Source organism: Saimiri boliviensis, chromosome 9, assembly GCF_048565385.1.
Source record: "Saimiri boliviensis isolate mSaiBol1 chromosome 9, mSaiBol1.pri, whole genome shotgun sequence".
Taxonomy (NCBI): domain Eukaryota; kingdom Metazoa; phylum Chordata; class Mammalia; order Primates; family Cebidae; genus Saimiri; species Saimiri boliviensis.
The window spans coordinates 126,826,546-126,853,638 of NC_133457.1; the positions used below are offsets into that span (position 1 = coordinate 126,826,546).

A 27,093-nucleotide genomic window follows, 5' to 3' on the forward strand; every position below is an offset into this window, starting at 1 on the left:
CCACCGCGCGCCAGGCACTTCCGGAGGCGGCGGCGCCGAGAGGAAGTGCCGGGCGGCGGCGAGGGCCAAAGGGGGCGCCGGGCCGCTCTAGCCGGTGAGGCCGGCGGGCTCTCTATGGCGGCGGCCGGGGAACCGCGCGGAGGAGGTGCCCGGCCCGGGGCGAGGGGGCGGCGGTTTGCGGAGACGCGGCCCCGGCGGGACGGGAGAGAGGCCGGGCGGGGGGCGGGACCGGCCTGCAAGGCTGCGGGCGCGGCGGGTGCGCTCGGCGGAGGGCCCGGCGGGGTCGCCCTGCGGGGAGGCGGGGACGCGAGACCCGGCTGGCAGCGAGCCCGGGGCGGCTCGGGAGGGAAGCGCGGAGCCCGAGCGGGGGTACCCGGGCTGCGACCTCCGCTCGGAGCCGGTGTCTCCGCGAGGGGACGCCGTGCCCGTGCCGGGGGGAGTCATCTCAGCGCTCCGGGAGGTTACACCCGTGCCCGCCGCGGGCTGTGGCGGCGGCTGCGGGACCCTCGCTCCGCGTCGGGCCCGAGACGCGGGGCTCACCGGGCTCCCCTTCCCGCAGCTCGGGTCCCGCGCCTGCCTCGCTCAGCATGGACGAGGACAGCCTGGAGGCCGCGCTGCAGACCTACCGTGCGCAGCTGCAGCAGGTGGAGCGGGCCCTGGGCGCCGGCCGCGCGTCGTCCGAGCAGGCCGACCTGCGCCAGCTGCAGGGGGACCTGAAGGAGCTCATCGAGCTCACCGAGGCCAGCCTGGTGTCCGTGAGGAAGAGCAAGCTGCTGGCCGCGCTGGACGGAGAGCGCCCGGGCCAGGAGGATGCGGAGTACCAGGCTTTCCGGGAGGCCGTCGCCGAGGCGGCGGAGGCACCGGCAGCCCCTGGGGCCGGATCAGAGACCGTCCCTAAAGCAGAAGCGGGGCCAGAATCCGAGGCACGGGGGCAGGAAGAGGGAGAGGAGGAGGAAGAGCTGAGTGGGACCAAGGTGAGCGCGCCCTACTACAGCTCGTGGGGCACCCTGGAGTATCACAACGCCATGGTGGTGGGCACAGAAGAGGCGGAGGATGGCTCGGCGGGTGTCCGTGTGCTCTACCTGTACCCCACTCACAAGTCCCTGAAGCCCTGCCCGTTCTTCCTGGAGGGAAAGTGTCGCTTCAAGGAGAACTGCAGGTAAAGCCCTTTGCTGTCAGATGGCACCCTCGAGGCTCACGGGCGCGCACGCAGGGTCGGGTCACCATCGGCTCTCCCTCTGCAGTTGGTCTCAGCTTCCTGGGGCAGGCGGGCTGTAACAGCAATGTCCTTGTTTAGGCATCTACCTCTTTCTTCTGGGATAAAAGCAGGAAGCACGGAAGGAGGCGAAGCGCAGTGGCCCGCACCTGTAATCTTAGCACTTTGGGAGGCCCGGGGTGGAGGTGGGGTCGGGGGGAATCACCTGAGGTCAGGAGTTAGAGACCAGTCTGGTCAACATGGTGAAACCCCGTCTCTACTAAAAATCCAAAAAAATTAGCTGGGCATGGTGGCGCGTGCCTGTAGTCCCAGCTGCTCCGGAGGCTGAGGCAGGAGAATCGCTTGAATCCAGGAAGTGGAGGTTGCGGTGAGCCGAGATCACGCCATTGCACTCCAGCCTGGTGACATAGACTTTGTCTCAAAAAAAACAAACAAACAAAAAAAAAAAACCGGGCGTGGTGGGTGGCAGGCACCTGTGGTCCTAGTGACTCAGGAGGCTGAAGCAGGAGAATCGGTTGAACCCAGGAGGCTAAGGTTGTAGTGAGCCAAAATCCGGCCACTGTACTCCAGCCTGGGCAACAGAGTGAGGCTTCTGTGGAAGATAATAGGTCCGCAACCTATTGTCACTTTGCCTTATTTGTTTTTTTGAGACAGGGTCTTACTTTGTCACCCAGGCTGGAGTGCAGCCTGGACTTCCTGGGCTCGATGGATCGTCCTGCCTCAGTCCCCCACGTAGCTGGACTACAGAAGCACACTGCCACACCCAGCTAATTTCTGTATTTGTGGTAGAGGTGGGGTTTTGCCGTGTTGCCCAGGCTGGTCGCACACTCCTGAGCTTAAGTGATCCACCCTCTCTGGCCTCCCGAAGTGCTGGGGTCACAGGCGTGAGCTACTGCACCTGGCCCTGTTGTCAGTTTTATCTCTAGAATTCAACTTTTAAAATTTACTTTAATGGAAATTTGGAAACCCGCCCCAGGTGCGAGAGCCTGGCGTAATCACTGCCCACGGTCCATTATCATTTGCCAGTCTTGCTTTGTCTGTTCCCCTGCCCCACTTTTTCCCTTCCTAGGTATTTTAAAGCAAATTTCAGAAGGTATTGGGTTTTTCCAACTATGAATACTTTGGAGTGGATCTCTGATAAGGAAATTACTTTAAAAAGCAACTTTTTGGAAGTCCAAGTCAGTATGAAGACAAGAGTCACTTCCGCATCATTGTAGATAACACGTTCCATGGCAGCACCTCTTCCGTGTTCAAATATCCACAGCTATCACCGTGATGTCTCCGTTTCCATAAGCACATTTTTGCTCCTTTTTACTTTTCTCTGAGGAGAAATATTTACCAAGCTTTCTAGTAGGTAATTTTCTTTTTTAGCCAATGGTTCAGGCTGACCAGGTAACACCCCTGGCTCTTTGGATGTCTTACTTTGTGGGCTGTCTTTGTTGTTTTTTTTTAAACAGGGTGTTGCTGCTCCGTCACCCAGGCTGGAGTACAGTGGCACAATCTCAGCTCATTGCAGTCTCTGCTTCACTAGCTCCAGCCATCCTCCCACTTCAGCCTCTCTGATAGCTGATCCTACAGGCGCGCACTGCCATGCCCAGCTGATTTTGGTGTTTTTTGCAGAGACAGGGTTTCAGCATGTTGCCCAGGCCGGTCTCAAACTCTCGATCCCCTCCTAAGAGATCTGACACGTCCCTGCGGCGCTCCCTTGGGCCCGGCACTGCTCCAGGAGTTCCACACGTATTCATTCATCTGTACAGCAGCCCCGTAGGTAGGCCCTGCAGTCACACCGTTTGACAGCAGTTAAAGAACTGAGAGAGCGGCCCAAGGCTGTGAGGCCCCGAGGGCTCCGAGCTGTCCTCAGCCCTCGTCCCATTCCCCTCTCCATGGTGCTGCTTGTGTCAGCGTCAGGCCTCATCTGAAGGCTTCTGAAGCGTCTGCCCACCTTGCCAGCACTCGGGACTGATAAGGTCTCTTGGGTTTGCCTTGGGCTCTTTTTTTTTTTTTTTTTTCTTTTCTGGCTCTTGTTGCCCAGGCTACACTGTGATGGCACGATCTTGGCTCACTGCAGCCTTCACCTCCTGGGTTCGAGGGATTCTCCTGCATCAGCTTCTTGAGTAGCTGGGATTACAGGCATGTGCCACCACACCCGGTTAAGTTTTGTGCCTTTAGCGGAGACAGGGTTTCACCATGTTGGCCAGGCTGGTCTCAAACTCCTGACCTCAGATGATCCACCTGCCTCGGCCTCCCAAAGTGCTGAGATTATAGGCATGAGCCACCGTGCCCAGCCAGCGTTGGACTTTTTAAAATCAATAAGAGGCTGGGCGCGGTGTCTCACACCTATAATCCCAGCACTTTGGGAGGCTGAGGCAGATGGATCACTTGAGCCCAGGAGTTTGAGACCAACTTGGGTAACATGGTGAGACTCCATCTCTACTAAAAATACAAAATTAGTCAGGCATGGTGGTATGCACCTGTAGTCCCAGCTACTCGGGAGGCTGAGGTTGGGGGATCACTTGCACCTAGGAGTTCAAGAGCGGTCTGAGCATCTTGGCAAAACTCCATCTTTATAAAAAATAAAAAATTACCCAGGTGTAGTGACACGTACTTGACTAATTTTAGTCCCAGCTATTTGGGAGGTTGAGGTGGGAGGGTGACTTGAGCCCAGGAGTTTGAGGCTACGAGTCGTGACCATGTCACTGCACTGCAGTGTGGGAGACAGAGTGAGACCCTGTCTCAAAAAATAAAAAATAGCGAGGCGTGGTGCCCTGTGCCTGTGGTCTTAACTACTCCGAAGGATCACTTGAGCCAAGAGTTCAAGGCTACAGTGAGCTGAGATTGCGCCACCACACTCCCGCCTGGGTGACAGAGACCGTGTCTCAGCAAAAAATACAATAAAAGGCTGAATGTGGTGGCTCACACCTGCCATCCCAGCACTTTGAAAGACAGGCAGGTGGATCACCTGAGGTCGGGAGTTTCAGATCAGCCTGGCCAACATGGTGAAACCCTGTCTCTACTAAAAATACAAAAAGTTAGCTTGGCATGGTGGTGCACGAATCTAGTGAGGTGTGATTCTCCTGGCTCTGCTGAAGGAGGAGAATCATTTGAAACCGGGAGGCGGAGGTCGCAGTGAACCGAGATCACACCACTGCACTCCAGCCTGGACAACAGAGCGAGACTCTGTCTCAAAAAAAGAAAAGAAAAAAATACGATAAATAGTACAGGTAATGTTGAAGTGGCCTTGACACGACCCCTCCTCTCCGCTCTCATTCTCTTCGCCTTCCTGAGAGGCTGTTGTTACCACAGCTTTGATGTTCTTTCTTTCCAGCATACAGGCACATGTCCTTTCACAGGAACACAGGTGATTTCGTCATTGTCTGAATGCTGTAGAGTACACTTACACATCTGGACGGCAGAGTCCCCCGCACACCTGGGTGGCGTGGAGTCTGTAGCCCCTCCCCCCGCACACCTGGGCTGTGTGAAATCCGTTCTTGGCCGCAAACCAGCACACTGAACTAAACATGCAGATGTAAACTGCGGTAAATATCTGTCTAAACAGAAAAAAATGCAGTGAAAATATGGTATAGAAAGATGTCAAATGGCACCCTTGTATAGAACACGTATCCTAATTGGAGTTTGCGGGACTGGAAGGGGCTTGGGGTGAGTCAGGGAGTGAAGGTGAAGGCGTGAGCCATTACCAGACGCCACAGTAGACGTCATCAGCACTGCACTCGGCACGTTGAATGCCCAGTGAAAGAATCGCGCCGTGACGTCACTAGGCGCTGGGGACTCGTCAGCTCCATTATAACCCTTTGGGACCACCATATGCATTCCGTCACTGCCCGTGATGTTCTGTAGGACGTGACTGTGCAGTAAATCCTTACAGACCTGTATCTACAAATGGTCTGTAAAAACAAATATTTTTATTTTTTGAAACTTTAAATAAATGGTATCATATATTATGATTCATTTAAAGCTTGCGTTTTTGACAAAGTGTTTAGAGACATCCATGTTGATATTTATCGAACTGCTGGTTCGTTTTAACTGCAGTATCGTTTCCCTCATGACTGCGCTGCATTTTATTTATTTTGTCCCTTTCCGGTGGTTTCCAACTTTGATCTGTTGCCATCAATGGGCAGTGAACATCCTACACATGCCTTCTCTGACACTCCGTGCGTTTCGCTAGCACGTGTCCAGTGTAGTGTGCAGGCACGCTCTGGGTTTCCGTGTGACGGTGTCGAGTCCCCCGTCCTCCCTCTGGCTTCCCTGCGACGGTGTCGAGCCCCCGTCCTCCCTCTGGCTTCCGTGCGACGGTGTCGAGTCCCCCGTCCTCCCTCTGGCTTCCCTGCGACGGTGTCGAGTCCCCCGTCCTCCCTCTGGCTTCCGTGCGACGGTGTCGAGTCCCCCGTCCTCCCTCTGGCTTCCCTGCGACGGTGTCGAGTCCCCCGTCCTCCCTCTGGCTTCCCTGCGACGGTGTCGAGTCCCCCGTCCTCCCTCTGGCTTCCCTGCGACGGTGTCGAGTCCCCCGTCCTCCCTCTGGCTTCCGTGCGACGGTGTCGAGTCCCCCGTCCTCCCTCTGGCTTCCCTGCGACGGTGTCGAGTCCCCCGTCCTCCCTCTGGCTTCCGTGCGACGGTGTCGAGTCCCCCGTCCTCCCTCTGGCTTCCCTGCGACGGTGTCGAGTCCCCCGTCCTCCCTCTGGTTTCCCGGTGACGGTGTCGAGTCCCCCGTCCTCCCTCTGGCTTCCCTGCGACGGTGTCGAGTCCCCCGTCCTCCCTCTGGCTTCCCTGCGACGGTGTCGAGTCCCCCGTCCTCTCTCTGGTTTCCCGGTGACGGTGTCGAGTCCCCCGTCCTCCCTCTGGCTTCCCTGCGACGGTGTCGAGTCCCCCGTCCTCCCTCTGGCTTCCCTGCGACGGTGTCGAGTCCCCCGTCCTCCCTCTGGCTTCCCTGCGACGGTGTCGAGTCCCCCGTCCTCCCTCTGGCTTCCCTGCGACGGTGTCGAGTCCCCCGTCCTCCCTCTGGCTTCCCTGCGACGGTGTTGAGTCCCCCGTCCTCTCTCTGGTTTCCCGGTGACGGTGTCGAGTCCCCCGTCCTCCCTCTGGCTTCCCTGCGACGGTGTCGAGTCCCCCGTCCTCCCTCTGGCTTCCCTGCGACGGTGTCGAGTCCCCCGTCCTCCCCGTTTCCCTGCGACAGTGTTGAGTCCCCCGTCCTCCCCCTGTTTCCCTGCGACGGTGTCGAGTCCCCCGTCCTCCCTCTGGTTTCCCTGTGACGGTGTCGAGTCCCCCGTCCTCCCTCTGGTTTCCGTGCGACGGTGTCGAGTCCCCCGTCCTCCCTCTGGTTTCCCTGTGACGGTGTCGAGTCCCCCGTCCTCCCTCTGGTTTCCCGGTGACGGTGTCGAGTCCCCCGTCCTCCCTCTGGTTTCCCGGTGACGGTGTCGAGTCCCCCGTCCTCCCTCTGGTTTCCCGGTGACGGTGTCGAGTCCCCCGTCCTCCCTCTGGTTTCCCGGTGACGGTGTCGAGTCCCCCGTCCTCCCTCTGGTTTCCCTGTGACGGTGTCGAGTCCCCCGTCCTCCCTCTGGTTTCCGTGCGACGGTGTCGAGTCCCCCGTCCTCCCTCTGGTTTCCCGGTGACGGTGTCGAGTCCCCCGTCCTCCCTCTGGTTTCCCGGTGACGGTGTCGAGTCCCCCGTCCTCCCTCTGGTTTCCCGGTGACGGTGTCGAGTCCCCCGTCCTCCCTCTGGTTTCCCGGTGACGGTGTCGAGTCCCCCGTCCTCCCTCTGGTTTCCCGGTGACGGTGTCGAGTCCCCCGTCCTCCCTCTGGTTTCCCGGTGACGGTGTCGAGTCCCCCGTCCTCCCTCTGGTTTCCCGGTGACGGTGTCGAGTCCCCCGTCCTCCCTCTGGTTTCCCGGTGACGGTGTCGAGTCCCCCGTCCTCCCTCTGGTTTCCCGGTGACGGTGTCGAGTCCCCCGTCCTCCCTCTGGTTTCCCGGTGACGGTGTCGAGTCCCCCGCCCTCTCTCTGGTCTCTGTGCTGCGGTGCGGAGCCCCCCGTCCTCTCTTTGCTCACCCACAGATCTGACTTACAGATTTCATGCGTTTGGTGTGACTTCGTTTCTCTCTACCTTGGTCTCCTCACCTGTATAATCAAAATGAGAAGCACACGGTCACTGGGCGGAAGGAATCGTTAGACGTGCACAGCCTTTGGAAGCGCAGCTGACGGGGACTGAGGCAGTTCACGGCCCATTTCTTACCTTGTTATTTTAGGTGAATTCAGACATGGGAAAGGAAGCGGGTGCAGGGAATTGTTAAGACGCAGGTCTGGCTCCGCCGCCCAGGCTGGAGTGCAGCGGCGCGGTCGCGGTGTTGTGCCGCTTCGACCCGGCTCCTGGGACCCTCCTGAAAGCTGGGACGACAGGCACGCACCACCACGGCAGCCAGGGAATTGTAGGACGAAGACCCTGGCTGTCACCACTCAGCCAAAACGACAACCTCAGCAACGACCCCAGGAGCTCCTCCTTGTACCTCAGCCCCGAGCAGCCGCCTCCTTCCCCTAAAAGTCACCGCCATGCCGACTTCTGTGATCATCACCTCCTGGTGTGTCGATGGGCTGTCCTCTGAGAGCGCTGTGGAGTAAACACGAGCTCCGCCTGCTTGTTCCCAGCCCGCGTGCTTGCTGCTCTCAGCGTCTCACTGAGAGAGCCGGGCCTTCTGACCCGTCGCGTGAACTCAGGAGGCTGAGTCAGGACAACTGCATGAACTCTGGGCGGCACAGCGAGACTCTGTCTCAAAAAAAATTAATAAAAGTAACGTGAAATATGGGCCGGGCATGGTGGCTCACTCCTGGAATCCCAGCACTTTGGGAGGAGTTCAAGACCAGCCTGGGCAACACAGCAAGACGTTATCTCCACTGAAAATGTTTTAAACGTTAGCCTCGTATGGCGGTGTGCGTCACCCCTCAGGAAGCTGCGGGGAAGACGGCTTGAGGCTGCAGTGAGCCATGATCTCGCCACCACACGCTCCAGCCTGCGCGGCAGAGCAAAGCCCTGGCTCAAAAAAAACAGAAGTTTTTACATGTACAACTCACATTCTCTGCACTGGTTTTTATGACTGTGTGGGATGACGTGGCACAATCCCCCTTTACTCCCAGTCCCGCACCCACAAGGGGCTGTGTGTGGTGCCCACCCTCCGAGGCATCTGCTGTCTTTCTAGTCATCGTGGTTGTCTTAAGCTTCCTTCTCTAGTGGGTGCCCGAGGACAGGACTGTAGGAACACTGTTCCTGGAGAGCTGGCATGTTGAGGGGCTTTGCTTGTTCTTTCTGTTCGATGGCCAGTTTTATTGGATGTAAAACCCTTGCTCACATTAGTTTCCTTAAATATTTTATTTATTTTTTGGAGAGAGTCTCACCTGCCACCCTGGCTGGAGTGCAGTGGTGGGATCTCGGCTCACGGCAGCCTCCACCTCCCAGGCCCAAGCAGTCGTAGCTGGGATTGTGGGTGTGTGCCACCACACCTGGCTGATTTTTATATTTTTGGAGAAACGGGACTTCATCATGTTGCTAGGCTGGTCTCAAACTTCTGGGCTCAAGCAATCCACCCTCCTTGGCCTCCTCAAGTGCTGAAATTACAGGTGTGAGCCACTGCACTTGGCTTCCTCAAATGTTTTGTTTTGTTTTGTTTTGTTTTGAGACAGAGTCTTGCTCCATTGCCCAGGCCGGAGTGCAGTGGCACAATCTCGGCTCACTGCAACCTCTGCCTCCAGGGTTCAAGCAGTTCTCCTGTGTCATCCCCTCCCGAGCAGCTGAGATTACAGGCATCCACCACCACTCCCGGCTAATTTTTTTTTTTTTTTTTTTTTTTGAGATGGAGTTTCGCTCTTGTTACCCAGGCTAGAGTGCAATGGCGCGATCTCGGCTCACCGCGACCTCCGCCTCCTGGGTTCAGGCAATTCTCCTGCCTCAGCCTCCTGAGTAGCTGGGATTACAGGACACGCCACCATGCCCAGCTAGTTTTTTGTATTTTTAGTAGAGACGGGGTTTCACCATGTTGACCAGGATGGTCTCGATCTCTTGACCTCGTGATCCACCCGCCTCAGCCTCCCAGAGTGCTGGGATTACAGGCGTGAGCCACCGCGCCCGGCCCCAGCTAAGTTTTTATATTTTTTGTGGGGACAGGGTTTCACCATGTTGGCCAGCCCGTTCTTGAAATCCTGACCTCAAGTGATCTGCCTGCCTCAGCCTCCCAAAGTGCTAGGACCATGCCCATCCTCCTGAAATATTTTAAATACATTAATCTGTTTTTTTTCTGATATAACATATGATTGTGGAAGTTTAGTGGGTAATTTAATTTTATTTCCCTTGTAAATCACATGTTCTTTTTGCCTGCACCCGGGGGAGTTTTCTTTCTCAGAGTTCTGTGATTTTATTACAGTGTGCTTGCTGTTGGCCATTCTGCGTTGACATTCTCAGAATCATGGGATAGCCTTTCAGTAGATAGTTTTAAATATTTTTTACTTGAGCAATGTTTTCTTGAATTACAGGTTACAGGATGTGTTACTCGTATTAATTCCTCTTCACCTATCTTTAGTATTTGTTACTTTTTCTCTAGACTTTACTTTGTTCTTCATTTCTTTTTTTTAGCTTTTTTTTTTTTTTTTTTGAGACGGAGTTTTGCTCTTGTCACCCAGGCTGGAGTGCAATGGCGCGATCTCGGCTCACCGCAACCTCCGCCTCCTGGGTTCAGACAATTCTCCTGCCTCAGCCTCCTGAGTAGCTGGGATTACAGGCACGTGCCACCATGCCCAGCTAATGTTTTGTATTTTTAGTAGAGACGGGGTTTCACCATGTTGACCAGGATGGTCTCGATCTCTTGACCTCGTGATCCACCCGCCTCGGCCTCCCAGAGTGCTGGGATTACAGGCTTGAGCCACTGCACCCGGCCTTTTTTAGCTTTTTAAACACCTGTATTGAGATACAATTCACATGCCCTGTAATTCACCCATATGAAGTTGACAAGTTGATGGTTTTTTCTATATTACATTTTTTAAGATTGTGTTAAAATGTACATAACAAAATTTATTATTTTAACCATTTAAAAATATGCTATTCTGGCCTAGGTGGGGTGGTGCACACCTGTAATCCCAGCACTTTGGGAGGCCAAAGCGGGCAGATCATCTGAGGTCAGGAGTTCCAGACCGGCCTGGCCAACATGGTAAAACCCTGTCTCTAAAAATACAAAAAAGCTAGCTGGATGTGGTGGTGCACGCCTATAATCCCAACTACTCGGGAGGCTGAGGCAGGAGAATCACTTGAACCCTGGAGGCAGAGGTTGCAGTGGGCCAGGATAATGCCACTGCACCCCAGCCTGGGCATCAGAGTGAGACTCCATCTCAAAAAAAAAAAAAAAAAGGCCGGGCGCGGTGGCTCAAGCCTGTAATCCCAGCACTTTGGGAGGCCGAGGCGGGTGAATCACGAGGTCGAGAGATCAAGACCATCCTGGTCAACATGGTGAAACCCCGTCTCTACTAAAAATACAAAAAATTAGCTGGGCATGGTGGCGTGTGCCTGTAATCCCAGCTACTCAGGAGGCTGAGGCAGGAGAATTGCCTGAACCCAGGAGGCGGAGGTTGCGGTGAGCCGAGATCGCGCCATTGCACTCCAGCCTGGGTAACAAGAGCGAAACTCTGTCTCAAAAAAAAAAAAAAAAAAAAACCCAGGCGCAGTGGCTCACACCTGTAATCCCAGGACTTTGGGAGGCCGAGGTGGGCGGATCACGAGGTCAGGAGATCAAGAACATCCTTGCCAACACTGTGAAACCCCGTCTCTACTAAAAAAGTACAAAATTAGCTGGGTGTGGTGGCTCTTGCCTGTAGTCCCAGCTACTTGGGAGGCTGAGGCAGGAGAACCACCTGTACCCAAGGGGCAGAGGTTGCAGTGAGCTGAGGTCACGCCATTTCACTCCAGCCTGGCAACAGAGCGAGACTCAGTCTCAAAAAAAAAGAAAAAAAGGCCAGGTATGGTAGCTTACACCTGTAATTTCAGCACTTTCGGGAGGCTAGGGTGGGCAGGTCCTGAGGTCAGGTATTTGAGACCATCCTAGCCAACATGGCAAAACCCCATTTCTACTAAAAATACAACAATTATCTGGGTTGGCGGCAGGTGCCTGTAATCCCAGCTACTCGAGAGGCTGAGGCAAGAGAATTGCTTGAACCCGGGAGGCGGAGGTTGCGGTGAACGGAGATCATGCCATTGCACTCCAGCCTGGGCAATAAGAACAAGACTCTGTCTCAAAAAAAAAAAAAAAAAAAAAAGCTATTCTGTAGCATTAAGTACATTCATAATGTCGTATAACTGTCACCGCCATCTATTTCCAGAACCCATGACCTCCCCCTGTTGCCTTCCCCTCAGCCTCTGGTGACCTCTCTTCTACGTTCTGTCTCCAAATTTGCCTTTTCTGGATACCTCATGCACATGGAATCATGTAATATTTGACCTTTATTTCAATTCACAATGTTTTGAAGGCTTATGTTATGGCATGTCTGTATCAGAATTTTTTTTTTTTTTTTTTTGAAATGGAGTCTTGCTCTATTGCCAGGCTGGAATGCAGTGGCATGGCTCGGCTCACTGCAGCCTCTGCCACCCGGTTTCAAGTGATTCTCCTGCCTCAGCCTCCTCAGTAGCTGAGACTACAGGTGCACACCACCTCACCCAGCTAATTTTTGTACTTTTAGCAGAGGTGAGGTTTCACCACGATGACCAGGATGGTCTTGATCTCTTGACCTTGTGATCTGCCCTCCTCAGCCTCCCAAAGTGCTGGGATTATAGGCATGAGCCACCTCACCCAGTAGAATTTTATTCCTTTTTATGGCTGGCTGACAGTCATTGTATGGAGAGACTTTTTTTGTTTGTTTGATTTTTTGTTTGTTTTTTTCTGAGATAGAGTTTCACTCTCGTGGCCCAGGCTGGAGTGCAGTCTCAGCTCACTGCAACCTCTGCCTCCCACGTTGAAGTGGTTTTCCTGCCTCAGCCTCCTGAGTAGCTGGGATTACAGGCATATGCCACCATGCCCAGCTAATTATTTTGGTATTTTTAGTAGAGATGGAGCTTCACCATGTTGGCCAGGCTGGTCTCGAACTACTGACCTCAGGTGTTCCACCTACCTCAGCCTCCCAAAGCGTTGGGATTATGGGCGTGAGCCACGGCGCCTGGCCGTGGACAGACTGTGTTTTATCTGTTCATTGTTAGGTGGGCACTTGGATTGTGTTTGCCTTGCAGTGATAGTGAATGATGCTGCTGTGAACACAGGTGCACTCCTGTCAGAGTCCCCATTTTCAATTCATTGAGGTATATACCTAGGAGTAGAATTGTTAGGTCGCTGTTGCCAAACCGCTTCTCCTGCGCAGCTAAACCATCTCACACCCCTTTCCAGTTTCTCCATCCTGGCCCATGCTTATTTCCCTTTTTCAGAATAATCGTCATCCTGATGAGCGGCTTGGATTTGTGTTTCTCTAGTGACTAATGATGCCAAGCATCTTTGTGTGGGCCTCTTGGCTGTTTGGGTGTCTTTGGAGAAATATCTGTTCATATCCTTTGCCCATTTGTTTGTTTTTTTTTTTTTTTTGAGACAGAGTCTCGTTCTGTCACCCAGGCTGGAGTGCAGTGGTGCGATCTCAGCTCACTGCAACCTCCTCCTCCTGGGTTCAAGTGATTCTCCTGCCTCAGCCTCCAGAGTAGCTGGGACTACAGGCGCATGCCACCACACCCAGCTAATTTTTTGTATTTTTATTTTTTTTGTTGTTGTCTTTCTAAAAAGATGTAGATGAATGTGCTTACGTAGGTAATTTTTCGTATTTTTAGTAGACGGGGTTTCACTGTGTTAGCTAGGCTGGTCTTGATCTCCTGACCTCGTGATCCGCCTGCCTGGGCCTCACAAAGTTCTGGGATTAAAGGCATACTCCCGGCTGCCCATTTTTAATTTGGATTTTTAGTTGCTGAGCTGTAGGATTTCTTTATGTATTCTGGGCATTTATCCCTTATGAAGCACATAATTTGCAGATACTTGCTCCCATTCTTTGAGTTGTCTTTTCACTCGATACAGTGTCCTTTGATGCACAAACATTTTTAATTTTGATGCAATTCAATTTGTTTCTTTATTGCCTGTGTTTTTGTTGTGAGATTTAAGAAACCATCGTCTCATCCAAAGCTACGAGGATTTTTCACCTGTTTTCTTCTAAGCCTTCTGTAGTTTTAACTATTAAATTTAGGTATTTGATCCATTTTGAGTTAATTTTTGCATACGGTATTGGGCAAGGGTCCACTTCATCATTTTGCATTTCTTGAAAAGACTGCTTTTTTTCCACTGAATGGTCTTGACACTCTTATCCAAAATCAGTTGACGATATATATAAGGGTTTATTTCTGAGCTCTCTCTTCTTTTCCATTGGTGTATATGTCTTATGCCAGTCCCACACCACTTCAATTATTATAGCTTTGTAAAAAGTTTTAAACTCAGGAAGTAGTTTTTTACCATTTTCTCCTCTTTTTCACGATTGTGTTTCCAGATCCTTTGCAATTTTGTACGAATTTTAGGATCAGCTTGACCAGCTCTGCGTAGAAGACAGTTTGAATTTTGATCTGGACTAATGTGCAAATCGGTTTGGGGCATATTTCGTTTAACAGAATTAAGCCTTCTGGCCAGGCACGGTGGCTCACGCCTGTAATCCCAGCACTGTGGGAGGCCGAGGTGGGTGCATCACTTGAGGTCAGGAGTTTGAGACCAGCCTGGCCAACATGGTGAAACCCCATCTCTACTAAAAATGGAAAAAAAAAAAAAAAATAGCTAGATATGGTACACACCTGTAATCCCAGCTACAAGGGAGGCTGATGAGGCAGGAGAATCGCCTGAACCTGGGAGGAGGAGGTAGCAGTGAGCCGAGATCACGCCATTGCATTCCAACCTGGGCAGCAGAGTAAGATTCTGTCTCAAACTCTGCCCAGGCTGGAGTGCTGTGGCCCAGTCTCAGCTCACTACAACCTCTGCCTCTCATGTTCAGGTGATTCTCCTGCCTCAGCCTCCCAAGTAGCTGAGATCACAGGCACCTGCCACCACATTTGGCTGATTTTTGTATTTTTAGTAGAGATGGGGTTTCACCATGTTGGTCAGGCTGATGTCGAACTCTTGACCTCAGATGATCCACCCACCTGGGCCTCCCAAAATGCGGGGATTACAGGCGTGAGCCACCGCACCTGGATGCTGCTGCTGCTGCTTATTATTATTATTGAGATGGAATTTCAGTCTTTTGCCTGGGCTATAGTTAAGTGGTGCAGTCTCAGCTCACTGCAACCTCCACCTCCCAGGTTCAAGTGATTCTCCTGCCTCAGCCTCTCAAGTAGCTATGATTACAGGTGCGTGCCACCATGGCTGGCTAATTTTTTGTATTTTTAGTAGAGATGGGGTTTCTCCATGTTGGCTAACCTGGCCTCGAACTCCTGACCTTAGGTGGTTTGCCTGCCTCAGCCTCCCAAAGTGCTGGGATTACAGGCGTGAGCCACCATACCTGGCCGATTCAGTGTCTTTATTGAAACTGACCTTTTTCTTTGGAAGCTAAAAAGGACAATAACTGTAGTGAAAGTTCCTGGACTTTTCTTTTGTTGGAAGTTTTTTGACTGCTGGTTCTTTGTTATAGGGCTATTCAGATTTTCTGTTTCTTCTTGAGTCAGTTTATTTCAATTTGTTTTTTTCTTTGAGACAGGGTCTTGCTCTGTCACCCAGGCTGGAGTGCAGTGGCACGACCTTGGCTCACTACAACCTCCGCCTTCCGGGTTCAAGCAGTTCTGCCTCAGCCTCCTGAGCAGCTGGGATTACAGGCGTGTGCCACGACACCTGGCTAGTTTTTGTATTTTCAGTAGAGACAGGGTTTCTCCACGCTGGCCAGGTCATCTCAAACTCCTGACCTCAGGTGAGCCACCCGCCTCGGCCTCCCGAGACGCTGGGATTCCAGGCGTGAGCCACCGCGTCGGGCCTGTCTCTTCTTCTCGGGCAGTTTTGCTAAAGATTGGTCAGTTTTGTTGGTCTTTTTTGTTGCTGGGTCTCTTCTTGTTTTCCTATTCTGTTTCATTTATTGCCATTTTAACCTTTCTTTCCTTTTTTTTCTGCTGGTTCTGGGTTTAATTTGCTCTTTTTTCCCCCTAATTCTTCAAGGTTATATAGTGAAGTTGTTGATCTGAGATGTTTCTTTTTTTGATGGAGTCTCCCTCTGTCACCTAGGCTGGAGTGCAGGGGCGCGGTCTCGGCTGACTGTAGCCTCCGCCCCCCCGACCCAGGTGACTCTCCTGCCTCAGCCTCCTGAGTACATGTTTCCCAGCCAGGGTGTTTCTTTGCTAATGTAAGCATTCACAGCTGCAGACTTCCCTCTAAACAAGGCTTTCACTGCATTCTCTAAGATTGTTTTTCGTTGTCATTTGAGACACAGTCTCACTCCGTTGCCCAGATTGGAGAGCAGTGGTGTGATCGCAGCTCACTGCAGTCTTGAACTCCTGGGCTCCATCAGTCCTCTTGCCTTAGCCTCCCAAGTAGCTGGGACTACAGGTGTATACCATTGCACCCAGCTAATCCTTTAATGAGTTTTGCAGAGGCCGGGCACTGCGGCTCACACCTGCAATCCCAGCACTTTGGGAGACCAAGGCAGGCAGATCACCTGAGGACTGTAGTTTGAGTCCAGCCTGGCCAACATGGTGAAACCCCATCTCTACTAAAAATACAGATGTTAGCTGGGCATGGTAGCTCACACCTGTAGTCCCAGCTACTCAGGAGGCTGAGGCATGAGAATCACTTGAACTCGGGAGGTGGAGGTTATAGTGAGCCAAGATCACGCCACTGCAGTCCAGCCTCGGCAACAGAGTGGGACTCCGTCTCAGGAAAAAAAGGATTCCCTATTTGCTGGTTCATTATCATCATCTCTTCATTTAACTTACAGTCGCTGCTTTCAGGTCGTTGCTAAACTCAGCGTCTGGGCTTACCCAGAGTCAGATTCTACCAACTGCTTCCCTTCCCTAAATAAGGGTCATGCTTTCCTGTATGCTACTTACATTTTTTTTTGAAAACTGGGCATTTCAGGCCGGGCGCGGTGGCTCACACCTGCAGTCCTAGGAGGCCGAGGTGGGCGGATCACCTGAGGTCAAGAGTTAAAAGACCAGCCTGGCCATGGTGGTGAAATCCCACCTTGAAAAAAAAAAAAAAAAAAAAAATTTTAAAAAGAAAACTGGGTATTTAAGATGATTTAGGTCTGGATTCTGAGTGGTTTTCCTGAATCTTGTGTTCTGTTTGTTTTAGTTAAGTTTTTTGGACTTAAACTGCAGAACCTGCCCACCCACCCCCAAAATGTGCAGCCTCTGATATCTCTGCTCAGATTTTTTTTTTTTTTTTCTTTTTTGAGACAGAGTCTTCCTCTGTGGTCAGGCTGGAGTGCAGTGGCGTGATCTCAGCTCACTGCAGCCTCTGCCTCCTGGGTTTAAGCGATTCTTCTACCTCAGCCTCCCATGTAGCTGGGACTACAGGCACACGCCACCACACCCAGCTAACTTTCTGTATTTTTAGTAGAGATGGAGTTTCACCATGTTGGCCAGGATGGCCTTGATCTCCTGACCTTGTGATCCTCCCGCCTTAGCCTCCCAAAGTGCTGGGATTACAGGTGTGAGCCACCACAACACCTGGCTCTCTGCTTACCTGCTTAGATTTTTTTTTTTTTTTTTTTTTTTTTTGAGACGGAGTTTCGCTCGTACCCAGGCTGCAGTGCAATGGCGCGATCTCAGCTCACCGCAACCTCCGCCTCCTGGGTTCAGGCAATTCTCCTGCCTCGGCCTCCTGAGTAGCTGGGATTACAGGCACACGCCACCATGCCCAGCTAATTTTTTGTATTTTTAGTAGAGACGGGGTTTCACCATGTTGACCAGGATGGTCTTGATCTCTCGACCTTGTGATCCACCCGCCTCGGCCTCCCAAAGTGCTGGGATTACAGGCGTGAGCCACCGCGCCCGGCCCAGATTTTTTAATTCTTTCTTTTTTTTTTTTTTTTTTTTTGAGACAGAATCTGGCTCTGTCACAGGCTGGAGTGCAGTGGCAGATTCGCGGCTCACTGCAACCTCTGCCTCCTGGGTTTAAGCAGTTCTCCTGCCTCAGCCTCCTAAGTAGCTGGGACTGCAGGCACCCATCACGACGCTCAGCTAATTTTTTTTTCTTTGTATTTTTAGTAGAGATGGAGTTTCACTGTGTTATCCAGGATGGTCTTGATCTCCTGACCTTGTGATCTGCCCGACTTGGCCTCCCAAAGTGCTGGGATTACAGGCGTGAGCCACTCCACCCTGCCTGAAATTCTGTTTTTTTAACCTGGCTTCCTAGCAGTTGCCTCTGTGTTTGGGGCAGGAGGGTGTGCTCAAACACTCCTAACCCAAAAGTCTCCCCGCCGCACACTGTGGCTTCCAGCACATTCCAGTTCAGCCAGCCCCTCTCTCTTTGCTTTCACTTTCCCCTGGCGTCTGTTGGAGCTCCCAACACCTGCAGCCTTTTCCCCGAGAGCCAGGCCCTTCCTGGGAGAGCTGAGCCCTTCTGTGGCTCTCTCATTTTCAGAGTCTTCCTGCGAAGTATCTGGCCGGCCCAGTGCGCACTCCAGCTGGGATCAGAACCCCAAATGATCAGGGCTGTCAGTTTTCTTTGTAAGTTTTTATCAGGTCACCACTTTTTTTTTTTTTTTTTTGAGACGGAGTTTCGCTTTTGTTACCCAGGCTGGAGTGCAATGGCGCGATCTCGGCTCACCGCCACCTCCGCCTCCTGGGTTCAGACAATTCTGCCTCAGCCTCCTGAGTAGCTGGGATTACAGGCACGCACCACCATGCCCAGCTAATTTTTTTGGTATTTTTAGTAGAGACGGGGTTTCACCATGTTGACCAGGATGGTCTCGATCTCTTGACCTTGTGATCCACCCGCCTCGGCCTCCCAAAGTGCTGGGATTACAGGCTTGAGCCACCGCGCCCAGCCAGGTCACCACTTTTAACTACAAGGCCCTGGGTTTTACCCTCTGTCCCACCTCCACCTCTGCTGCTGCTGGGTTTTGTAGCCAGCCCCGACCTGGTAAAATGCTCAGGTTTGCTGACCCGGGAGTGGGAGCCGGTGGCAGCCCCAGGTGCAAAGCTGCAGCCTTCCCACTGTTCTGACCCAAGGCCAAACAGGGTTTCAAGAAGAATCTCTTGTCTATGAGTTCTCAGATTTGGTCAGTTTCCAGAACTCTGAAAAGTTCTGAATCAGTGAGTTTTTATACTTTTGTCTAGTTTTAGATTCGTTTTCTTGTTTGTTTGTTTTTGGAGAGTCTCACTTTGTCACCCAGGCTGAAGCGCAGTGGTGCAATCTCGGCTCACGGCACTTTCTAGGTTACAAAGTTTACAGATTTCAAGGCTTTTAATATTGTCAAATATTCTAGGAGAGGTTTGATTAATTGATGCTGTGGGTGTGTTGAAGGGGGTGTGTTTCATCAAATTCACTCTGGATTTACCCCCTACCTTTTGAACCTGTTCTTTTGCTCCTTTTCAGCCAGTCTCTGCTGTAATACATTTGAGGCACAGTACTGTAGCCCCTGGTGCCCCTGGTCATTGGCAGAGCCTGTGTACCTAAGAACAGTAGGCATGAGAAGGAGCTGCCTGGAGTCCTGGCCTCGGGAGGTGTGTGAGGCCACCTTTGTCTCCCCATGAGACATGACTGAAACGCCTGTCCCACCTCACTCTGCTCACCGGCCAGTTCCCACTGGAAAGACCACACTGGCTCTGTGTCAGGGGCTGAAGACCTGTCCTCATTTGCTTTTTTTTTTTTTTGGCGGGGGGCAGAGTCTCACTCAGTTGTCCAGGCTGGAGTGCAATGGCACAATCTCCGTCACCACAACCTCTGCCTCCCAGGTTCAAGCAATTGTTGTGCCTCAGCCTCCTGAGGAGCTGGGACTGCAGGTGCACATCACCACACCAGGCTAATTTTTGTATTTTTAATAGAGACAGGGTTTCACCATGTTGGCCAGGCTGGTGGTCTCAAACTCTTGACCTTGTGATCCGCCTGGCTTGGCCTCCCAAAGTGCTGGGATTACAGGCGTGAGTCCCCACACCCAGTGCTCATTTGCCCTTGTGGGGTTAGAACAACTTCCTTTTTGAACTGCTGGCGTGCTAGTAGTGGGTGGCGGCTTTTCATGTCTTTATTTGGCAAAGTTAAAGGTTGCAGTCCTGTCTGTCACCACGCTTCCTCTTCATTCTCTCTCTGTCTTGGTTTTGGTTTTCATTTTACTGGTTCACTGATATCTAAAAGTCAAGGCACCACTATTTCATAACTAGGTTCTGCTAGTGTCAGGGAAGACTCGGTCAGATGAGTGCATGCACACCGTCGACACATCTGCCTTGAACCGGTGGCGTGGCTGGCTTCCTGTGTAGTGGTGAGGCCACGGAAGCTGCTGTCACAGGTTGCTGCCACACTGTGGCTCCAGCAGGAGGTGGGGGGACACAGGGCATGTTCTCCTGGAGCAGCCAGGTCCATCCCAAGAGAGAGAATGCCAGTGGCCGTGTGTGTGAGTGCATGTATGTGCGTAAAGGGTACACACAAGTTAGCCCTTGGTATGCGTGGGTTCCACATCCATTGATTCAACCAATCTTGAGTCAAAAATAATTGGGGGAATAAAAGGATGGCTGGGTCTGTACACAACATGTGCAGGCTTTTTTTCCCTTGACATTCCTGAATACAGCCTAGCAACTATTTACGTGGCATTGACATCGTGTTAGGTACTGTAAGCACTCTAGAGGTGATTTAAAGTATATGGGAAGATGTGCGTGGGTTGTGTGCAAATACTGTGTCATTTTATATAAGGGACTGGAGCATTCTTGGAATTTGGTGTCCACAGGGGGTCCCCATGGATGCCAACAGACTCCTGTGTATGTCTATGCAAGTGTGAGAGCGCACATGTGCATAGGCATGTGTGTGTACATGGATGTATGCGTGTATGACTGCACGTGTGTATATGTGTGTGTACCCATGAGTGTGTATATGCGTGTGTACCTGTGTATATGCATGTGTGTGTACATGGGTGTATGCGTGTATGGCTGCACGTGTGTATGTGTGTGTACCCATGAGTGTGTGTATATGCATGTGTGTGTGTGTGTACATGGGTGTATGGATGTATGACTGCATGTGTGTATATACATATATGTGCATGTCTCATGCGCTTGTGTGTGTGTGAGGGCCCCTTTGTATGATGTGTGTGTTTACATGATTGTGTATACACGTGTATACGCATGCGTGTAAATGTGTATATGCATGTGAGTGTATGTATGTGTGTATATATATGCATGTGTATATACATCTGAGTGTGTATATATGTGCATGTGAGTGTGTACATGTCTGAGTGTGTATATATATGCACATGAGTGTGTATGTCTCTGTGTGTATATGTCTGAGTATGTATATATATGCATGTGTGTGTGTATATGTGTGTATATGTCTGTGTGTATATGCATGTGTGTGTATGTCTCTGAGTGTATATGTGTATATATGTCTGAGTGTGTATATATATGCATGTGTGTATATGCATATGAGAGTGTGTGTGTGTATATGTCTGCGAGAGTGTATATATGTGTGTGTATGTGTGTGTGTGTGTGTGTGTGTGGCTCCCTTAGGATAGTGCCCAGGGAGATGGGTTAGTGCTCCTGGGTTTGTTTGCCCCTGGTGGCCTGTGTCTGAGCCCTGCCTGCTACGGCTGTCTCTGCAGGTTCTCCCATGGGCAGGTGGTCTCTGTGGATGAGCTGCGCCCCTTCCAGGACCCAGATCTGAGCTCCCTGCAGGCCGGCTCCGCGTGTCTGGCCAAGCACCAGGATGGCCTCTGGCATGCAGCACGCATCACCGGTGAGGCTGGCCACGGAGGCCTCCCAGGAACACCCTCCCATGCTTCACATGTGTTACTACTGGGTGGCTACTCCCTGCCGCCTGTGTTGAGTGTCAGAACTCCGGCTCTGTGCCCGCAGTGAGCACATCTGCCCTCAGCCTCTGCCCTGCCTTGTCCCGATGTCCCGCGTGGCTCCTGAGCCGTGGCACCTGCTGTCGTCAGAGATACTGACCTGCAGTTTGTCTCTGCCCCCAGATGTGGACAGCGGCTACTACACAGTCAAGTTTGACTCGCTGCTGCTGAGGGAGGCCGTGGTTGAGGGAGACAGTGTCCTTCCCCCACTGCGCACAGAAGCCACAGAGTCCTCCGACTCAGACAGCGATGGCATGGGCGACGCCAGCTATGCCAGAGGTATGGTGGCAGCTGAGGGGCCCAGGAGGCAGGAAGGTGGGGTCCCCAACCATCGACCCAAACCATGGCAGGGTGTGGACTGCAGCGAGGCCGCTGTGCTCAGCCCAGCTGCCAGCTGTGCCTGGGGAGGCGGTGTGGGGTCGGCGTGCAGCAGCATGAGTGGAGGCTGGGGTAGAGCCACAGTGGCCTTTGACGTGAAGGAGTGCTGGTGCAGCAGCCACAGCGTCACTGATGGGAGGCCGTGGCCGTGGGAGGAGGGGCCTAGAGTTGCCAAGGAAGTCACAGAAATGACCAGCTGCTGGGGCCTAGAGTGCAAGAGGGACAGCTTCTTTGAATGGCTTCTCAGACTTGGGACCTGGGTACCTGGTGGATCCTAGCAGACAGAGGTTGTGTCCAGGCAGCTAGGGTGGAAGTTTTGGGAATGGGAACTGGTGGGCAGTGTCCAGCTCTCCAGAGTGGTCAATTAGACAGGGAGGTGTACCCAGGGATCGGTGATGTGAGTTGGTGACTTCTGAAGCCCCATGTCCCCAGTGAAGGAGGAGTCAAGCTCACAGCCCCATGAAGATGGAGAAGGGCAGGGGCGGGAGAGGGCTGTGGAGGAAGGGCCACGGTGCACCAGGCCTTGGGGACTGCCACGAGCTCTGCCTGGTGTCACATGCCCACAGCAGGCCTCGGTGACACAGTGCAGAGCCCAGGAGGTGGGGTGTTGGGGTTTTGCCCAGGAGCTGAGCTCATGGGCCAGAGCCCCAGTCACAATGCACGGTCCTCTGGCTCGCGGAGCCACTGCCCTCTGTCCGTCTTTTGCAGTGGTGGGGTCGGACGCCGTGGACTCCGGGACCTGCAGCTCTGCTTTTGCTGGCTGGGAGGTGCACACGCGAGGCATAGGCTCCAGACTCCTCGCCAAGATGGGCTATGAGTTTGGCAAGGGTGAGTGCCCGCTGTCCTGGAGAGGTGGGGGGCGGCTGCAGCACAGCCGGGGTCCCGCAGCACACGGCATTGCCATCCCCGGGCCTCCTTAGGTTTGGGACGACACGCCGAAGGCCGGGTGGAGCCCATCCACGCTGTGGTGCTGCCTCGTGGGAAGTCGCTGGACCAGTGTGCAGAGATCCTGCAGAAGCGCACCAGGGCTGGCAAGGCTGGCACCAACAAGCCCCCCAGGTGCCGCGGAAGAGGGGCCGGGCCTGGGGGCCGCCTACCCCCACGGAACGTGTTTGACTTCCTCAATGAAAAGCTGCAGGGCCAGGCTCCTGGGGCCCTGGAGGCTGGGGTGGCCCCCACGGGAAAAAGGAGAAAGGACATGTACCGTGCCAGCAAGAGCACCAAGCGGGCCCTGAGCCTGCAGCTCTTCCAGACTGAGGAGAAGATCGAGCGGACCCAGCGGGACATCAGCAGCATCCAGGAGGCCCTCGCCCGCAACGCTGGCCGGTATGTGTGGGGCCCGGCTCGGGGCAGAGGGCAGCCCAGGGTGGCCATGCCTCGAGGACACGTGCGGGAGGCCACCTAACCCAGGCGTGGTGGGTGGAGTCCAGGAGGGGTCTGGGTGTTGGAGGACGGGTGGGGGGCACGGCAGCTTGGGATGGGTGTCGGTGGTCCAGGAGCCACGCTGACTGGTGGGCCCCTCCCCAGGCATAGCGTGGCGTCAGCCCAGCTGCAGGAGAAGCTGGCGGGAGCCCAGCGGCAGCTGGGGCAGCTGCGAGCGCAGGAAGCCGGCCTGCAGCAGGAGCAGAGGAAGGCAGACACCCACAAGAGGATGACTGAGTTCTGAAGGCCCCGCACGCACTACGGGGAAGGTGTACCCAGCACGGGCTGCCTTCCCCACTGGAAAACCCGTGTTGCCCAAGGAGGGCTGGCCTGCTGGCCTGGGGCGTGCTGAGTGGAGATGGGGCTGCGGGGCCCCATCTGGACAATTACCTGCCCGTCTGCCAGTGTCTTGGGCATTTCCTTGGCAAGGACATTAAAGCATTTTCCATCGCAGTGTCACTCAGTGGAGATCAGCTGGCTGCAGGGCCTCTGGGAAGAGAAGGGTCTGCAGGGCTCGGGGAGAGGCCTGGGCTGCAGGGGCCTAGGAGGCCAGCGTTCTCCCTTCTCTGACCAGGGCGGAACAGAGGCCAGGTTGCCTGCCAGGCACAGATGGGTGGAGCTGCCTGACACCCACAGATGGGTGGAGCTCACCCGGCGGGCAGGGGCAGGAGAACTGTGGCCCACCACGTGGGGCTCTCGGTGAGGCAGGCGGACCTGGTCTGTGTGTTCTGTGCCAACTCTGCTCACCTCTCCACGTGTGGAGGGGATGTGAGTTAGGCTCTCAACAGTGCAGGCTAGAGGTACGCACGTTTCCTCTAGGCCTCGGGCGGGGTGCAGCAGGTGGGTGAGGCTGCGGTGGTGGCTGCTGCCCAGGGTGGGAGGCTGCAGGGAGGCGCTCAGAGACGCGCAGGGAGGCGCTCAGAGACGCGCAGGAAGTGATGAGGTCGCGTTCAGCTGAGGGCTGCACAAAGACCTTCCTGGCCTGCCCCAGCAGAGCTGAGGACCCCTGGCCGTGGGCTTGGTAAGTGCCTGGGCAGGTCCCCAAGTGCCCTCCTGGGGTGCCGCTGGGGTCTGGTGGGGCTAGCCCCTGCTGGGGCAGTCCTTGGGATGTGGCTGTGGCTGGGTCAGTCGGCAGGGCTGAAGCCCACTGTCTGGGTCTGGGCAGACTGGCCCCAAACTCCACACCCTCACCCCCCCAGAAGCTCTGCCAAGCCCCAGGAAAGGCACAGATCCTCTGGCAGAGACAGTGGCAGACGAGAAGAGCCAGAGAGAAGTGGGGTGGGGGCACTTGGCAACCCCAGTAGCTGCTGCTGCCTGCTGACCCGGCCTCCAGCCCCTCCAGAGAGAAGTGTGGGTGCGACAGCCGCGGCCTCACTGATGGGAGGCCGTGGCCGTGGGAGGAGGGGCCTAGAGTTGCCAAGGAAGTCGCAGAAATGACCAACTGCTGGGGCCTGGAGGGCAAGAGGGAAAGCTTCTTGAATGGCTTCTCAGACTTGATCCAGCAGGGTCCCTTCTGCTGACCAGTCTCCAGCCCCTCCGGGTTCTGGGCTCCATGGCGAGTGGCCTGGAGGAGGCACTACCTGACCCAGGAGGCCGCGTCTGGACAGGGCTGGCTGCAGGTGGAGTCTGGCCTGTGGCGCACACCGAGGGCCTCCCCCCGATGCTGGGCTTTGGGCTACGTGATCACAGCTGCCCTGCCCCTCCTCACAGCCATGCTGGGTGTTAGCAGGGTCACCCGCAGGGACACCAAGGGGCCAAGCAGAGCAGCCCTCACTCACCTCACCAGGAGCCCCAGCCAGAAGGGAGGGTGGGCGCCTCTGGGAGGCAGGGCCTGCTAGGCCCTGGGGCTTCCTGTGCTGAGTCAGAGTATGAGCGGGAGGCGCAGGAGCCCCCAGCGGGTGCAGATGTGAGGCTGCCAGCTGGCACAGGTCCCCTCGGCCAGCCCCCAGTGCCCCTTTCTTCTGCCCCCAGGGCCCTGGCTTCACGGGATGGGGTTGCAAGTGTCCTGGGCCCCTCCTGCCCTCTGGGTTCTAGGGTGCTGCGCCCTGCTCCTCTGGCTGTGGGCGCTCTGCACAGCCTGCCGCAGGTATGTCCGTCAGCCCGGTTCTGTCTGGGCCTTGCTGCGGCTGCCATTCACTGCCCAGCACGGGAAGGGGCTGGAGGCAGGTTCGCATGCCCAACTCTGCACACGCCCCCGCACCGGGCCTTGGACCAGAGGCTGACGACCCTGTCCCCCCCTGCCCCCCACCTCTACCCCCAAGGCCTGAGGACGCTCTAGCCCCCAGGAAGCGGGCGCGGAGGCAGCGGGCGAAGCTGCAGGGCAGTGCGATGCCAGCGGAAGCGGTGAGTGCCAGGCTGTCCCGGGGACCCGGGTGAGGACCACAGGGGACCGACCAGCCTTCCTTGCCCCCAGTCCCTGCTGAGGCGGACCCACCTCTGCTCCCTCAGCAAGTCGGACACCAGATTGCACGAGCTGCACCGGGGCCCGCTCAGCTGCAGGGGTGAGCGGAGCGCGGGGCGTTGGTGGCCGGGTGGCGGGCGGGGCTCGCTGTGAGCGCCCCAAACTCTGGCCCAGACCCGCTCCTGCTGCCTGCCCCGAGTGAACTCTGCCCTGACCCCACCCCCAGCCCTGCGGCCTGCCAGCGTGGATCTCCTGCGCCCACACTGGCTGGAGGTGTCCAGGGACATCAGCGGATCGCAGGGAGCCCCCTCTGCCTTCCCACACCGGGAGCGGCCCTGGGCTCTGCCGGCAGCTGCAGCCAGCGCCGGGTGCGTTGGGCGCGAGGCTCTCTACTCCAACGTGGGGCTGGCGGCCCTCCCTGGGGTCAGCCTGGCGGCCAGCCCTGTGGTGGCTGAGTATGCCCGCGTCCAGAAGCGAAAGGGGGCCCACCGCAGCCCCCAGGAGCCACAGCAGGGGAAGGCCCAGGTGACCCCCGCCGCTCAGGTGAGGTGGGCCGGGTGGGGCCCGGGGGGTGGGGCCGGCAGGTCCTCCCCAGATTGGATGGTGCTGACTCCTCGCGCCGGCTTCCTCTCTCCAGGCGGACGTCCTGTACTCCAGGGTCTGCAAGCCCAAAAGCAGGGAGCCAGGACCCAACACAGACCCGCTGGACCCCAAGGGCCAGGGAGCGATTCTGGCCCTGGCCAGTGACCCGGCCTACCAGAGCCCCCCGCTCAGGGCCCCGGACGTGGACAGCGGCCCCCTGGAAAACGTGTATGAGAGCATCCGGGAGCCGGGGGACCCCGCGGGCAGCAGCGGCACGTGTGGGGCTCGGACGCCCCCCGCTTCCAGCTGCCCCAGCCTAGGGAGCGGCTGGAGACCTCCCCTGCCCTGAACGCTCCAGGACACGTGCTCCCTCCTCCCGAGTGAGGCCGGGCCGCGCCCCGCCCGCAGCTGACAGCGCAAGTCCCAGGTCCCCCGGCTGCCGGCCCGTGCGGTCCGTGCCGTCCCGGCCGCTCCGACAGCCGCGGCCTCCCCGGGCTCCAGAGAAGGCCTGAGTCTAAATAAACCGCCATCGCGGGATGAACGCGGCCAGCCTCGCAGCCGGCTCCTCTTGAAAGCTACGCGCGTTGGGGCGGGGGGAAGGGCTCGTCTGGAAGTGGGGGGGGCGGTCCCCCCGGCCTCGGGGGAGCCCGGGCCTCACGGAGGCGGTGCTGCTGCCGCCCAGACCCCCGGTCAGCGCGGGGACGGGGTCCGATCGCTCCTGGGGGCGTGCAGCCGGCATGGAGTCCGCCCAAGCGGGACTCGGACCCCGCGCTGCCCCCGAGGCTCCGCCGCCCGCCGGGTGTTACGTAAGGGGCGGGGGGAGGTGGGCGGTCGGCGTTAAACAGTAACCTGCTCCCGGGAGGCCCGCCGGGCCGTCGCGGCCCCTTCCCCGGCTCCGGCAGCTCCGCGAGCGCGCCCGTGGGGCGCCGGCCCTGCCCGGCGGGGCTTGCGGGGCGGGCGGCGGCGGCGGCGGCGGGCGGGGCCTCGAGGCTGAGCCGGACCGGGCCTCCCTCCAAGGCCAGCGCGGGAGCGACCCGGCGGGGGGCGGGCCCGGGGCGGGGCCTCGAGCGCGGGC

At 55.5% G+C, this 27,093-nt stretch overlaps 2 protein-coding genes across 4 annotated transcripts; both read left to right on the plus strand.

The window, feature by feature from the left end:
* The first annotated feature begins 1 nt into the window (after position 1).
* Positions 2 to 23,498, plus strand: ZGPAT (zinc finger CCCH-type and G-patch domain containing). Of its 2 annotated transcripts, none has more exons than XM_039479518.2 (7): positions 2 to 145; positions 560 to 1,159; positions 20,990 to 21,123; positions 21,359 to 21,514; positions 22,322 to 22,441; positions 22,534 to 22,939; positions 23,141 to 23,498. In XM_039479518.2, the coding sequence occupies exons 2-7, from the start codon at positions 588 to 590 to the stop codon at positions 23,277 to 23,279; spliced, it is 1,527 nt and encodes a 508-aa protein (XP_039335452.1). In that variant the 5' UTR covers positions 2 to 145; positions 560 to 587; the 3' UTR covers positions 23,280 to 23,498. The 2 variants fall into 2 exon arrangements, with proteins under 2 accessions (XP_039335452.1, XP_039335453.1); XM_039479519.2 differs by having other exon boundaries at positions 2 to 94.
* Positions 23,499 to 23,597: 99 nt separating this feature from the next.
* On the plus strand, positions 23,598 to 27,038 carry LIME1 (Lck interacting transmembrane adaptor 1). Of its 2 annotated transcripts, XM_003932678.4 has the most exons (6): positions 23,598 to 24,056; positions 25,007 to 25,121; positions 25,297 to 25,378; positions 25,449 to 25,536; positions 25,663 to 25,979; positions 26,074 to 27,038. In XM_003932678.4, the coding sequence occupies exons 2-6, from the start codon at positions 25,024 to 25,026 to the stop codon at positions 26,365 to 26,367; spliced, it is 879 nt and encodes a 292-aa protein (XP_003932727.1). In that variant the 5' UTR covers positions 23,598 to 24,056; positions 25,007 to 25,023; the 3' UTR covers positions 26,368 to 27,038. The 2 variants fall into 2 exon arrangements, with proteins under 2 accessions (XP_003932727.1, XP_074262886.1); XM_074406785.1 differs by lacking the exon at positions 26,074 to 27,038 and having other exon boundaries at positions 23,598 to 25,121; positions 25,484 to 25,536; positions 25,663 to 25,973.
* Positions 27,039 to 27,093: the final 55 nt, after the last annotated feature.

Coding starts and splice junctions, on each gene's coding strand:
- ZGPAT (XM_039479518.2), top strand. CDS start 588: ATGGACGAGGACAGCCTGGAGGCCGCGCTGCAGACCTACCGTGCGCAG. Junction 1,160..20,989: donor CGCTTCAAGGAGAACTGCAG/GTAAAGCCCTTT, acceptor CTGTCTCTGCAG/GTTCTCCCATGGGCAGGTGG. Junction 22,940..23,140: donor CTCGCCCGCAACGCTGGCCG/GTATGTGTGGGG, acceptor GCCCCTCCCCAG/GCATAGCGTGGCGTCAGCCC.
- LIME1 (XM_003932678.4), top strand. CDS start 25,024: ATGGGGTTGCAAGTGTCCTGGGCCCCTCCTGCCCTCTGGGTTCTAGGG. Junction 25,122..25,296: donor CTCTGCACAGCCTGCCGCAG/GTATGTCCGTCA, acceptor TCTACCCCCAAG/GCCTGAGGACGCTCTAGCCC. Junction 25,379..25,448: donor GTGCGATGCCAGCGGAAGCG/GTGAGTGCCAGG, acceptor CCTTGCCCCCAG/TCCCTGCTGAGGCGGACCCA.